Below are 12,531 nucleotides of genomic sequence, written 5' to 3'. Positions count from 1 at the left end.
ATTTAGGATCGCACTGCTCATCCCCTAGAATGGGGAAGGGTCTAGAAAAGGTGACCTAAACATTGCCTGCTTCATCATACCCGGGCTAGCTAACCGCGGCTGGCAGGGATCCCATTTAGCGGTCGAATTAACAAGAAATCTACCAAGGTGACCAGGCTCACCATAGCTTCCTGGAATGTTCGTACACTACAAGACAATACAAATGCTGCTAGACCTGACAGAAGAACCGCCCTCGTTGCAAGCGAACTTAAGCGCTATAACGTCGACATTGCTGCACTCTCAGAAACCAGGTTTGCTGACGAAGGACAACTCAATGAAAAGGGAGCGGGTTATACATTTTTCTGGAGTGGACGTAAACGTGAAGAACGTCGTGAAGCAGGAGTAGGCTTTGCCGTTAAGTCCAACTTAGTAAGAAAGCTTGAATGCTTACCAAAAGGTGTTAATGACAGACTCATGACCATGCAGCTTTCACTTTCAGACAAGAAGCATGCAACCTTAATCAGTGCATATGCGCCTACCATGACTAATCCTGATGAGGCAAAGGACAAATTCTATGAAGAACTTGACTCATTGATATCATGTGTTCCTAGAGCAGATAAGTTACTTATTCTTGGGGACTTCAATGCCAGAGTTGGGTCTGACTCTAAGGCGTGGGATGGTACCATTGGCAGGCATGGGGTAGGAAAGTGCAACAGTAATGGCCTCCTTCTCCTCCAAACCTGCAGCTTATACGACCTTGTCATTACAAACACTTTATTTCAGCTTCCAACTAGAAAGAAGACAACTTGGATGCACCCGAGGTCCAAACATTGGCATATGTTGGACTATGTTATCACCCGGAGGTCAGATCGTGGTGATGTATGCATAACTAAAGCAATGTGTGGCGCTGAGTGCTGGACAGATCACCGCCTAGTAATCTCCAAGATTGTCATTCACATCAGACCAAAGCGTAGACCACAAGGAAAGAAAACACCTTCAAAGAGACTGGACACCTCAAAGTTGAAAGAGGGGCATACAGCTAATAGCCTCATCAATGACCTCAACAGTAAGCTTGCTAACCTCAACTTTGGGAATGCATCTGTAGAGGAGGAGTGGGAAACTCTCAAGAATTTGGTTTAAACAACATCTTTAGAGAAGCTGGGCTTAGTTAAAAGGAAACATCAAGACTGGTTTGATGAAAACAACTTGCAAATCAAATCCCTACTGGATGAGAAGCATAGACTTCATCTTGTCCTTCATTGCGACCCAAATTCAGAGGCAAAGAAAGCTGCGTTCACAGAATGTCGGCGCAAAGTGCAACTCAAGCTCCGCGCCATACAAGACCAATGGCTCAGTAATAAGGCAGACAAAATACAGTCGTATGCTGATCAACACGACGCAAAAAGATTCTATGATGCTCTTAAAACTATCTATGGCCCCACACTGTCTGGATCCTCATCTCTCCTGTCCTCTGATGGCAAGACACTACTGACTGACCGGTCCCAAATTCTTGATCGCTGGGCAGAACATTTTGACTCCGTTCTGAATAGGCTGTCAAGTAAGATGCAGATGTTGAGGTCTCAGAGAGGACTCAGGCTCATTATGGCCCTAAGGTAATAAAGGTTATGAAGCAGACAAATAAAGATCTTAAGAAGAAACATTATAAGTTAACCATATGATTATGCTTGCTGAAATATATATACATTTTTGAAGAGTTGATTTGATTAAAGTAATGATTCAGATGATTTATTATGTTCAGATTGAGAGGAATGATTTAAGAAGTGATTCTGTGTGAAGTAATCCTTGTTTAGGCTCTGTGTGTGCGTACAGGCCTCATAGGCTTGTGTGTCCAGGCCTTACGAAAGCAGAAGTGCAGTAAACAACAGTCACCATGACTCGGCGGCCACAATGACATTGCAGCCTCCTCAGAAAAAAGGGAAGTTTGGGAAAAACCCAAAAGGGTGGACTGAAATGTGTGTGTGTTAAACAGAATGTGGACACTGTGTATTTGCTGTAACAACATGACTTCTGTATTACTGCTGTATGTGATGACAAAGTTGATTGCATAAGTTAGACGGTGTCAGAGGGCATACCTAGCCAGTTTTGTGTGTCCGGAGAGAGTATAAGAATGGGAGAGCAGAGACATTACGGGGGAGTTGTTCGCCGGAGCCGCCAGAAGAGCTGCAAAGGGAACTTGGCCGGAGTTCTGAAGAATCTTCACCTTCCTCTTTTGCCCGAGAGACGGGAAGACGACGCGGGACTTAGGCTCCAGAGATCGCTGAGGACATCGTTGGAAGCAAAGTCTTTTTCTGACTTTGTTCAACAAGCGAAGACCACACTCTGCCAAACGGAGAGTCCTAAGAGGTTCTGCAGTTATCCAGAAGAAACCAATAGAGGGCAGATCCGACTACACCCGAAGAGGCAAAGGAGGCAACAGCTCTGGGCTGTTCCCCTCCCCGGGGCTGGGAGACCCAGTGACCCACTACAGCCCGAACAGACGAGGGTTTTCCATCACCACCAGACCACAGAGAAGACAGCTGGGGCGTAAGCACTAACGTTCCAGCCGATTCCAGAGATAACTGCCAGACCACGATTGGCTTACAGGACTCCTCCGCTCCCCCCTGCCGAGGGATAAGATCCTTTTGTTCACAAAGAAGACATCGTACCGAGTCCTCTGAACAACTGAGTGCTTTTCCCAGACGCAAGACAAGACCGAGTGATACGGTAGTGGCCACGCTGTTCGCTCTCTCTCCTAAATTCAATAATTAGAGAAGATTGTCAGGTACGCTCAATTTAGTTACTTTAGTATCATTTTTAATCAGAAATAATTAATTGTTTAATCATGAATTGATGCTGTGCTCTTGCTAAACTTGCTTAATAAAATGCTCTATTGCATTTAAAGAGAAGCCTAATGAAATTATTATAAACCACTGAAAATCTGCATAGTGGTAAAAAGTTAAGTTGATTGTGTGTATTCAATCCAATGGTTCTTAAAGGTTACTTAGTCCAAAGTGAGAGTGTTTAAACATTACCCCTGAGGTTAGTTCTTTCCAAACCTCTAAAACGAACCCAGGAAGAGCACCAAGTGCATGCAAGTCCTTAGAGAGAAGCTGTCCGATAACGAATGTGAATGATAGATCAATTCTACTACTTAGAAAGGCTGCTTGGTGGGATAGTATTTATCAGATAAGAGGGGTGAGACATTCGGATGCAAGGCAGTTAGAACCTGGGCGAGTGTCTCTCGATTCCAGCTTAATTTATTCTGCTGAAACCTGTTAGATGAAATACTAATAGGCAGATAGAATCTAACCCTTTAAACGGAGAGCTGGACCAACTTTAACCTGAGGCAAGGGTTAAAAAAGGCTAGACTGGCGAACAAGGCCTTCTGCAATAAATGAAGCAGCAATCAATCGGCTCCCACAAGTAAAAATTAATAAAGAGCTCGACCTGAAACCTACCACTGAAGAAGTGACCAAAGCTATCAACTAGCTCTCGTGTGGCAAAGCCCCTGGTGCAGATGCTATCCCTGCTGAGATATACAGATCAGGTGGACCAGCGCTAACCCAGAAGCTGACTGAGCTATTCTCATCATGCTGGAGTAAAGGAACCCTTCCTCAAGACTTTAAGGATGCCTCCATCGCTCACCTATATAAGCGTAAGGGAAATAGACAAGACTGTAACAACCACAGAGGGATATCACTGCTCTCTATCGCAGGAAAGATACTAGCCAGAGTGTTGTTGAACCGTCTTATAAAACACTTAGAGCAAGGCTTACTGCCGGAAAGTCAATGTGGCTTTAGGGCTAGTAGAGGCACAGTCGATATGATATTCGCTGTAAGACAGCTTCAAGAAAAATGCCAAGAACAGCATCAGAATCTCTACACTATTTTTGTAGATTTGACAAAAGCGTTTGATACCGTCAGTCGAGAGGGGTTGTGGAAAATCTTGGCTAAGTATGGCTGCCCTCCAACTTTTATCACCATGATACGCCAGTTCCACGATGGAATGATGGCTCATGTGATCAATGATGGTCAAACTTCAAACCAATTTTTCGTCAGCAATGGAGTAAAACAAGGATGTGTTCTGGCTCCGACACTGTTTTCCATCATGTTCTCAGCCATGCTTTCTGATGCATTCACTGATGTAGATCTCGGTCTCGAAATTCGGTACAGAACTGATGGCAAACTCTTCAATCCAAGACGTCTGAAAGCATCCACCAAAGTACACCTTACAAAGATAGTTGATCTTCTCTTTGCTGACGATTGTGCCCTAATTGCTACTACTGAAGGGCAATTACAGCAAACTATGGACAAATTCTCAGGGGCATGTGACAACTTTGGTCTTTCCATCAGCACCAAGAAGACGGAAGTGTTGCATCAACCTGCACCTAGCACGACATATATAGAGCCCAACATCATGGTTAAGGGTGCCAAACTTCAGTCTGTTGACAGCTTCACATACCTTGGTAGCACAGTATCTCGCTGTGTCCATATAGATGATGAAGTCAATAATCGTATTGCAAAAGCCAGTGCAGCTTTTGGCAGGCTCAGACATACTGTATGGGAAAGGAGAGGTATAACTCTAGCAACCAAACTCAAAGTCTATAAAGCGATTGTCCTTACCACTCTCTTGTATGCATGCGAAACCTGGACAGTTTACAGCAGACATGCTTCAAAACTACAGCATTTCAATACAACAAGACTTCGTAAAATCCTAAAAATCAACTGGCAAGAGAAAGTTCCCGACACAGAAGTCCTAAAGAGAGTTGATTTACCATCCATCCATACTCTTTTACAGAAAAGCCAACTTCGCTGGGCCGGTCACTTGCACAGAATGCCCGACTACAGAATTCCAAAACAGCTCTTCTACTGCGAGCTCTCAAAAGGCAAGAGAACTGTGGGAGGTCAGAAAAAGAGATACAAGGATGTCCTCAAATCCTCTCTTAAGGCTATGAACATCAATTGGGAAAGTTGGGAATCTCAAGCCAGTGATCGACCAAACTGGCGCTACATGATCAATCTCGGTGCCAAAAACTCAGAACAAGCAAGAACATTAGCTGCTCAGGAGAAGCGAGCCGTCAGGAAAGCAAGGTTAGCAAGTACCTTAACCACAACAGAGAGTGACTTCAAGTGCCATCATTGTGGTCGCGACTTCCGTGCCCGGATTGGACTCACCAGCCATCTCCGGACACACCGGAACCAATCGACATCATAGTGGGAAGTTATGGTCCTCATCGTTTCGATGGACGAACAACATCAACTTTCATTCAATATATATCAATGTTCATTATATATATATCGACTTTCATTCAATATATAATTTCCTAAACGGCATGCCATATATATATATATATATATATATATATATATATATATATATGTGTGTGTGTGTGTGTGTGTATGTACATATGATTATTTACTTCTCTTTTGTGTCTTTTTTTGTCTTTTGGCCCCTTCACACCACAACAGACCTTGTAATTTTAAGTAGCAACACTCCAAAGATTTATCCAAATGGTAGTTTAAATGTCCTGAAACATGTCACTGATCTAGGATGAAGAGGATGAAACTGTGTCTGCTGCCTTTACAGAGGGGGATCCAGAAAGGCATATAGAGGTATGTTACTGATAGTTCACTTCCCATTCAGATTTTGGGTGGAATATAGATTGTGACATTTAGCCTACACTGAAGTATTGCACATTCTCATCCTTTTTAACAGAGCATGGCTGGACAGCAGCAGGATGATTCCTCAACTTCCACTGCGCAGACTGACACAGTGAGATGGATGTTCAGGAAACACCAGAGGTTCATTCTGTGGAATTCATGTAGCTTGGAAAATCCAAACGGAATCTCCATGTAATCTCCTATCTCCATGTTAGGAGATACAGGAGAATCAGTTTGGCATTGGGCGAATTGAATCGTGTTTCCCTCCCGGGAAAGTTTGGTACGACCAATCATAGCATCTTCAGCGCCTGGATTACCCATAAAACACCTGCGCACCTCCCGTAATGAAACACAAACATTAACAAAGTTGTTCCTAACACCGCTAATCGTTCGGAAGGAGTCTTTTGTTGCGTAGCCTTTTCAAAAATAAGTGTTGTACTTGAGAGTACCCCATGTATTCGCAGATTTTTGTGACAAAAACGGCAGTAATCATTCACCGCAACGCTTTCTCGGCTGCATGCCGTTGTTGTTTGGACTACATGGACTTCAAGGTCGATTTGATTGTGCGTCACATCCGTGTTACGCTGATTGGTTCTTTCTCGTTCAAGCTGCATTCGTTAGCCCCTCCTTTTTGAAATCGTCTCCTATCATCACAATGCCAGACTGCCTTTATTTGTATTTATATTAATACATAAATAAAGTCAGTCTGGATTTTCCAGGCAAGAATTCATGTGCAACTGTATAATTTAATGTCCTCTATGTATTCCCAGTTATCAGTAAAACAGATTTACAAACTGCATTTGCTGAGAAAAATCCAAAAAAACAGATTAGGAGGGCAGATCTGGAAATTGAAATACTTGAGCACAGGTTAGAGATGGGTGATGGTCACAGGTGAATTATGTTAACTACTGGAACATGAACTGAACTATCTTTTATTTGTAGGAAATAAAGAAGACCAAATGAAATGTGTTTCATGTCTTTATTTGCTGTGGTGGTGATGATGGTGACTTAAACTCTAAAGTGATTATTGCATACGGTGTCTCTGACTGCTCTGCTGTCCTGGATAGCTGCAGGTGGATGGAGTCATCATCTGGGTCTTCAGTTTGTAGGGCAGGGTGTTGCTCTCCTCTAATAGTGGTAATATTATGAAGAACAACACATGCCACAGTAATATCACAGGCCCTCTCAGGGGTCACCCTGAGGAGACGTAGGCGCTGGAAACGGGCTTTCAGCAGGCCTATGGTCATCTCCACCCGGGCTCTGGTCCTGCAGTGAGTCCGGTTGAAGTTCTGTTGGGGGCCTGGTTCAGGGTCAGGGTATGAGGTCATCAGCCTGGGTTGGCATGGTAACCCCTGTCACCCAGCAAAAGGCCATCAAACTCTCCTGTAATGTATAGTGAATACATCAGAGCATATTAAAGGAGAGAGACAAGAGAATTCTATTGTGAAAATCTTTAGGCTGCTGACCACGCTGCAGTCTGTTGCTCAGGTTAGACTCTCCATAAATCCTGGAGTCATGAACAGACCCAGACCACGTGGCCTCCACATTAGAAATGATGTATGCAGCATCACATATGATCTGGACAGTGTAGAGAATGACAGATGTTGAACTATGATGCAGTCTTTAACATTTAGAAACAGTTGTAGCGGTACTACGTTATGATTTATAGCTCTCGTTATCAATAATTGGGGCACCACCCTAGATCTCTAGGGAAAAATATTAATTTTAATAAAAAAATTAATATTCATAAAAATTTTGATCAATCTCATATCAAAAAGTCTTGAATCCTCGGTTAAATTGACCACATTCTACACAAAGAAACACAAGACTGTAATTTGGTCTATAATGAGGTATTTATTAACTATTCTATGAAAATAATGACAAGTGAACTATATACAATGTAGATATGGTGTGTGTGTGTGTGTGCGTGCATGTGTGGAATGTGGGAGTGTGTGTGTGGTGTGTGCGTGTGTGAGAGATGTGGAAGTATGTGTGAGAGAGAAGGAAATATGGTGAGGATTAGTCAGAGCTAACCTGACGAGGTAACCGGTAATTTGGATTAAGAATTCTCATGATTTGTAAAAGAATAAATTGATTAAATGAATTAATTGACCAAGCGGTTAGTACATCACCCATAGAATGGAATCAGAGCAAACTCAGCTGGAGTTATTGAAGTGAACCGTCATGGGGCTGGGACTTGCGGGGCCTTCAGATTCGCAGCACAACCGTCTGGACTTGCATGTTCAGAGCGGTGTGTCGTCGTTATGGCCGCCTGGATGTCCTGCCGCGGGTTGATCGGTTCTATGCAAAGACCTGATCCAGCAGGTCTCCGGAGTTCTCAGCTGAGTGTTGCTTGGCTTAAAAATGATGGTTCTCAGGCTTTAGCCAAGAAAAATGGGTGTTGATGAAAAATTGTCAAAATTAAGAAAAATAAATGCTGGTTCTGAATCGGTTCTTCAGATTAAAACGAATAACGAGCAAAATGTCTCCTTAAGTTACAAAAACATTAAAAGATAAATAGTTAACAAACTTAGATGGTGAGGGAATTTCAAAGATAGGAAAAACGCGCTTTAGGTAAGAAAATAATGAGAGAGACTTTGGTTGGCCTCTCAGGAAGAGAGGGGTAAGAGAGTAGGTCGGTAAGAGAGCGTAAAATGTGGGCTACGGCTGACTTTATCTGTGGGTCCAGCTAAGGGGAGGACCTGGGTGGAGAGAGAGAACTTTTAGGCGCGAGTCTGGTGGAATTTGGAATCTCTTTGTTCTCACAGAGTAGAGAAGAAAGAGGAATCCAGAATGGATTAAAATATGATATTACACGCACAAAACACGATCTGTCTATCCCACCATATTCAGTTGTGTGAAAGTGAAATGTGTAGATTAATACATATGTTCATATGATGTGAATCATTTCATTCATAACTATTTGTTTATGTTTATAACATTAAAAATATGTATCACAGTGAGAATATAACAACAAGTCAGAGATTTGGTAACAGGTAAATACAATGGTCATCATTCAACCTAAATGGAGAGGAAATTCAGAGATTAATAAGGGAATTCAGTCCAAAACCATAGTATCCTGGGGAAGAAATGATTAAACATCACAAATTAGTATCTAGACTTCTGTAACAGATATAACTATCAAATTCGGATATGATGTACAACATAATCTCACTATAACTTTGGTAATCAGGAAAGAGCAAAATAAATTTTAGAAATATGAACTTTGAAGTAATTAGTCTCTTCAGTTAAAGAGTGTGTCTCTCTCTGTTCCAGCCTTCTGCCATAAAGTTTTATGACTTGTTATCTGATCTGTGGAAGGCAGAGACGTCTCCGGCTGAGGGTCTCCTGAAGCTGAAAAGGGATTTTAGCATGAAAGTTCATTAAACAAACATCCATAGCATATAATTGAAAGTCATTGTCTTTTAAAAAGAAGAAATTATTCCAGGGGTTTAAATGTTCATAGGAGCTCCATCCTTCTGTGAATGAAAACCTACAGAAATACAAATGTCTCAATCCTCCTATAGAGATGGGTGTTGGTCAGTGCTGGAGAGGGACAGTTTATCTGAGTTTTGATCAGCTCAGGAATTCCAGGGCCTTTGCAGTCTTGCTACACAGTAGTCAGTCTACCTGTAGCCTACCTGCACATTTATGCTGTGAATGGACTTCCTGTTCATGATGTGAGGGAGCTGTGATGGGTATGTGTGTGCATCTATGCAGCCAATCACACTGGGAAATTCTAAAAGAAATTCAAATGACTAATCTCAGTCTGAGGCTGCAGCACAATGTCATTAACAGAATATGATTTAAAATGAATTTAACAGATCTCTACATCATTCACCTGCAATCCTGTGGAACTCATCTTGATGTTCTGACAGGTTTATGTCCAGGAAAACAACAATGATGGTAAAAGTCGTTTCAGGGCCAGGAACATTTTTCTGAATGTCCTCCATACAGTTGCCTTACTCTGCATCTCCGACATTATATAAAAACTTCCATTTGCAAAGAACCGCAGCGCAACACACAATATCTGCTGGATGTGAGAGCATGACTACGGCTGGTAATGTAAATGTAAGGACGGATTAGGTTGTTATGGACTTAAAACAATTACGAAACGGTACCGCTCAAACCGATAATTGTCCGGAAATGCGAGAACATTTATGCGCGGTCTGATAACAATCTACCGACGAATATTTAATTATCTGTGCAGTAATGCTGCTCCTTTATCCACTGGATCATTAATAAAAGCTGTTCTACGCCAAAACTCGCTCGCTTACTGACTGAATGAATGAGGAAATGAAACAGCGTGTGTGGCTGAAAGTGGGCGGAGACGGAGAGAAACTCGAGGTTTTCTCAGATAAACCTGCTGCCGACCAGGTTAGAGTCATAGAGTCTGTTACTGCGGTAACTGACCGAGAGTTTAAGTTACCCCTCGTTGTGAAACAGGCTAGAGTTACCCCTCTGTCTCAGGGTTAAGTTACCTCGCTTCGTGAAATGGAAAACTCTCAGTTTTCCTCATTTCAGGGTTAACAAACTCAGAGTTTTCAGTGAACCTGCTTCGTGAAACAGGCCCCAGGTCATGTAAGACCTTTGAAAAGAACAAATGAGGACTGGGCGGGCGACAGTGTTTTTATGTTGTCCGTTGATGCCAGTGAAATTTGATGTGCTGCAAGTACAACGGGAAATGTTCATTTTTTGCCATTTTGAAGGGTCAAAATGTTGATGTACACTCATTGATAGGAACACAAACTGTTGTCCAATGATGTCTGTGTTTTGTCATGTCTGTTATCTGTATAAGCTCCTTCCATGTTGTCCCCGTGTTTCAATTTTACAACAGGTGAAATGCATCAAATGCAAATTTTCCATTGTGGACGAATAAAGGATATTCTATTCTATTCCCCCACATATACCTGAAATGAACACTGAACAGAGAAAATCATAATGCACCACATTACAGTATATCTCATGTTTCATGAAGCATGTCATGACAAGTGAAACAGGATGTCGGTGTTCTACAGCAAGCAACAAAACAAAACACAAAAACACAAAAGAGTAATTCTGGCACTTTACAGACAAAACAAATAATCAGTCAATCCAAAAAGATAATCAACAGTGAAGGCGATCACTTTTTGCAACCACGTTTTCTCTTTATTTTCATGACGATTTACATTGTAGATTCTCACTGAAGGCATCAAAGCTATGAATGAACACATGGAAAAATGTAACAAATAAAAAAAATGAAATTATTCAAAACATGTTTTATATTTTAAATTCTTCAAAATTGCCACCCTTTCCTCTGATTACACTCAACATGCTACTTACATTCACACTCTTGGCATTCTGTCATTGAGCTTCATGAGTTAGTCAACTGAAACAGTTTTCACTTCACAGGTGTGCTTTGTCAATGTTCATTTGTGGAATTGTTTCTCATTTCTGAAGTTACAATACATTATGAAATATTAAGATGTTTGATTAAATAATAAGACTGTGAAACACCTCATTTGAAGACAGAAGGCTTTATTGCATGAAAATCATGAACTATATCATTATGAAGAGGAAGACATGGCTGTTTTATTTGTTTAGTTTGAAAAAAATATTTAAAGAAAAAAGAGAGAATTAGAGAGAGCAAACAGAGAGCAGTAACAGAGTCAGACCAGTATGAGAGTCCCAGTGAGTGAGTCAGGACTGGGAACACTGGTCTCTCCTCAATGTCTCTGAGAGTGGAGTCTGGGAGCCCTGGGTGGCCTCACAGCTCACAGAGACCACCTTCCTCCACTGGTCTGCAGGGAGCCTCAGGGTGCTGCTCCAGCTGTAGTGGCCGTCCTTCTCCAGCACCCCGGGGCTCCTGCTCTCCTCCCAGCTCATGCTGCTGCTGCTGCTGCTACTGCCGTCCACCTTCCAGGACAGACTCCAGTCTGAGGGGAAGCCCTTGTTGGCCAGGCACATGAGCGTGGCCTTCCCCTGCTGCAGCTCCTCACTGGAGGGGGGCAGCACCGTCAGGGTGGGATGGACATCACCTAGGAGACACCAATCAGCTTAGAGGACAGGGAGCACACAGCTGTCAATCAAACATCACACACGTGGACACCTTGACTGTGAGACGGTTGGTTTAGTCCTTGAAGGAGTTTCTGTCAGATGCTTTTTCTGCTCCAGCAGTCACTCACTCACACATTGTTTCAGTTCCCTTTAAGAAAGCTCTCATGTAAATCAGCTCAGAGAGAATCATCTCACAGTTTGATCAGAAATATATTTAACTGCTCTGGAAATAAAACCAGCAAATGTTCAAATTTTTTACAATAATAGTTATAATTATCATCACCAAATGGCTGAGCTAAACATTACTTTCAAATATTTAGTAGAAACAAGTAAAGAAAAACACCTAACAAACGTAAAATATTCTGTATTTTCATCATCATTTTGAGTTTGAAACGGTCTAGTTATATTTGAACTCTTTGAATAGTTCATAATTCTAGGCACAGCAGGAATGAAGTTTTATGTTTTCTAGATTTTAAATAATTAAATTTTAGTATAAAATGAAATGTGGACATGGAGTTTAGAAAAGCTGATCTGAATTAAGCTCCATGAGGACAAATGAAAATCTTAATACTAAAAATGATTTTCATTTAAAAAACAACAACACTTTTCTCTGCTTCAAACCATCAAAAATGGTTTCTAAACATTTTTTTAAGATAGCAAATTAGTATTAAATACAGTGTAAACTTACTTCCAAATTCCAGTCTGGTTCCTCCACCAAAAGTCCACCACAGTGATACAACCTGATTGAGGCGTCGTACAAAAACCTCTGACTATCAGACACGGCTCTCTGACTGTCAGACTGAACTAAACCTACAAACCCTCAAAATTCATCAACTGAAATAGAAACAATGATTTG

At 41.7% G+C, this 12,531-nt stretch overlaps 3 gene segments (V, D, J or C); 1 reads left to right on the top strand and 2 right to left on the bottom strand.

Moving 5' to 3' along the window:
• Window positions 1-12,531, top strand: part of LOC110972317 (immunoglobulin kappa light chain-like) — a 238,184-nt gene that overhangs the window by 115,447 nt on the left and 110,206 nt on the right.
• LOC127531752 (Ig kappa-b4 chain C region-like) overlaps window positions 1-12,531 on the bottom strand; it is a 112,452-nt gene that overhangs the window by 77,040 nt on the left and 22,881 nt on the right.
• Window positions 10,824-11,889, bottom strand: LOC127531761 (Ig kappa-b4 chain C region-like). The segment is given in 1 exon segment: window positions 10,824-11,889. A coding segment is annotated over 1 exon segment (267 nt).

This window comes from Acanthochromis polyacanthus, chromosome 2 (genome assembly GCF_021347895.1).
Source record: "Acanthochromis polyacanthus isolate Apoly-LR-REF ecotype Palm Island chromosome 2, KAUST_Apoly_ChrSc, whole genome shotgun sequence".
Taxonomy (NCBI): domain Eukaryota; kingdom Metazoa; phylum Chordata; class Actinopteri; family Pomacentridae; genus Acanthochromis; species Acanthochromis polyacanthus.
This window is presented reverse-complemented; position numbering and strand designations above follow the sequence as displayed.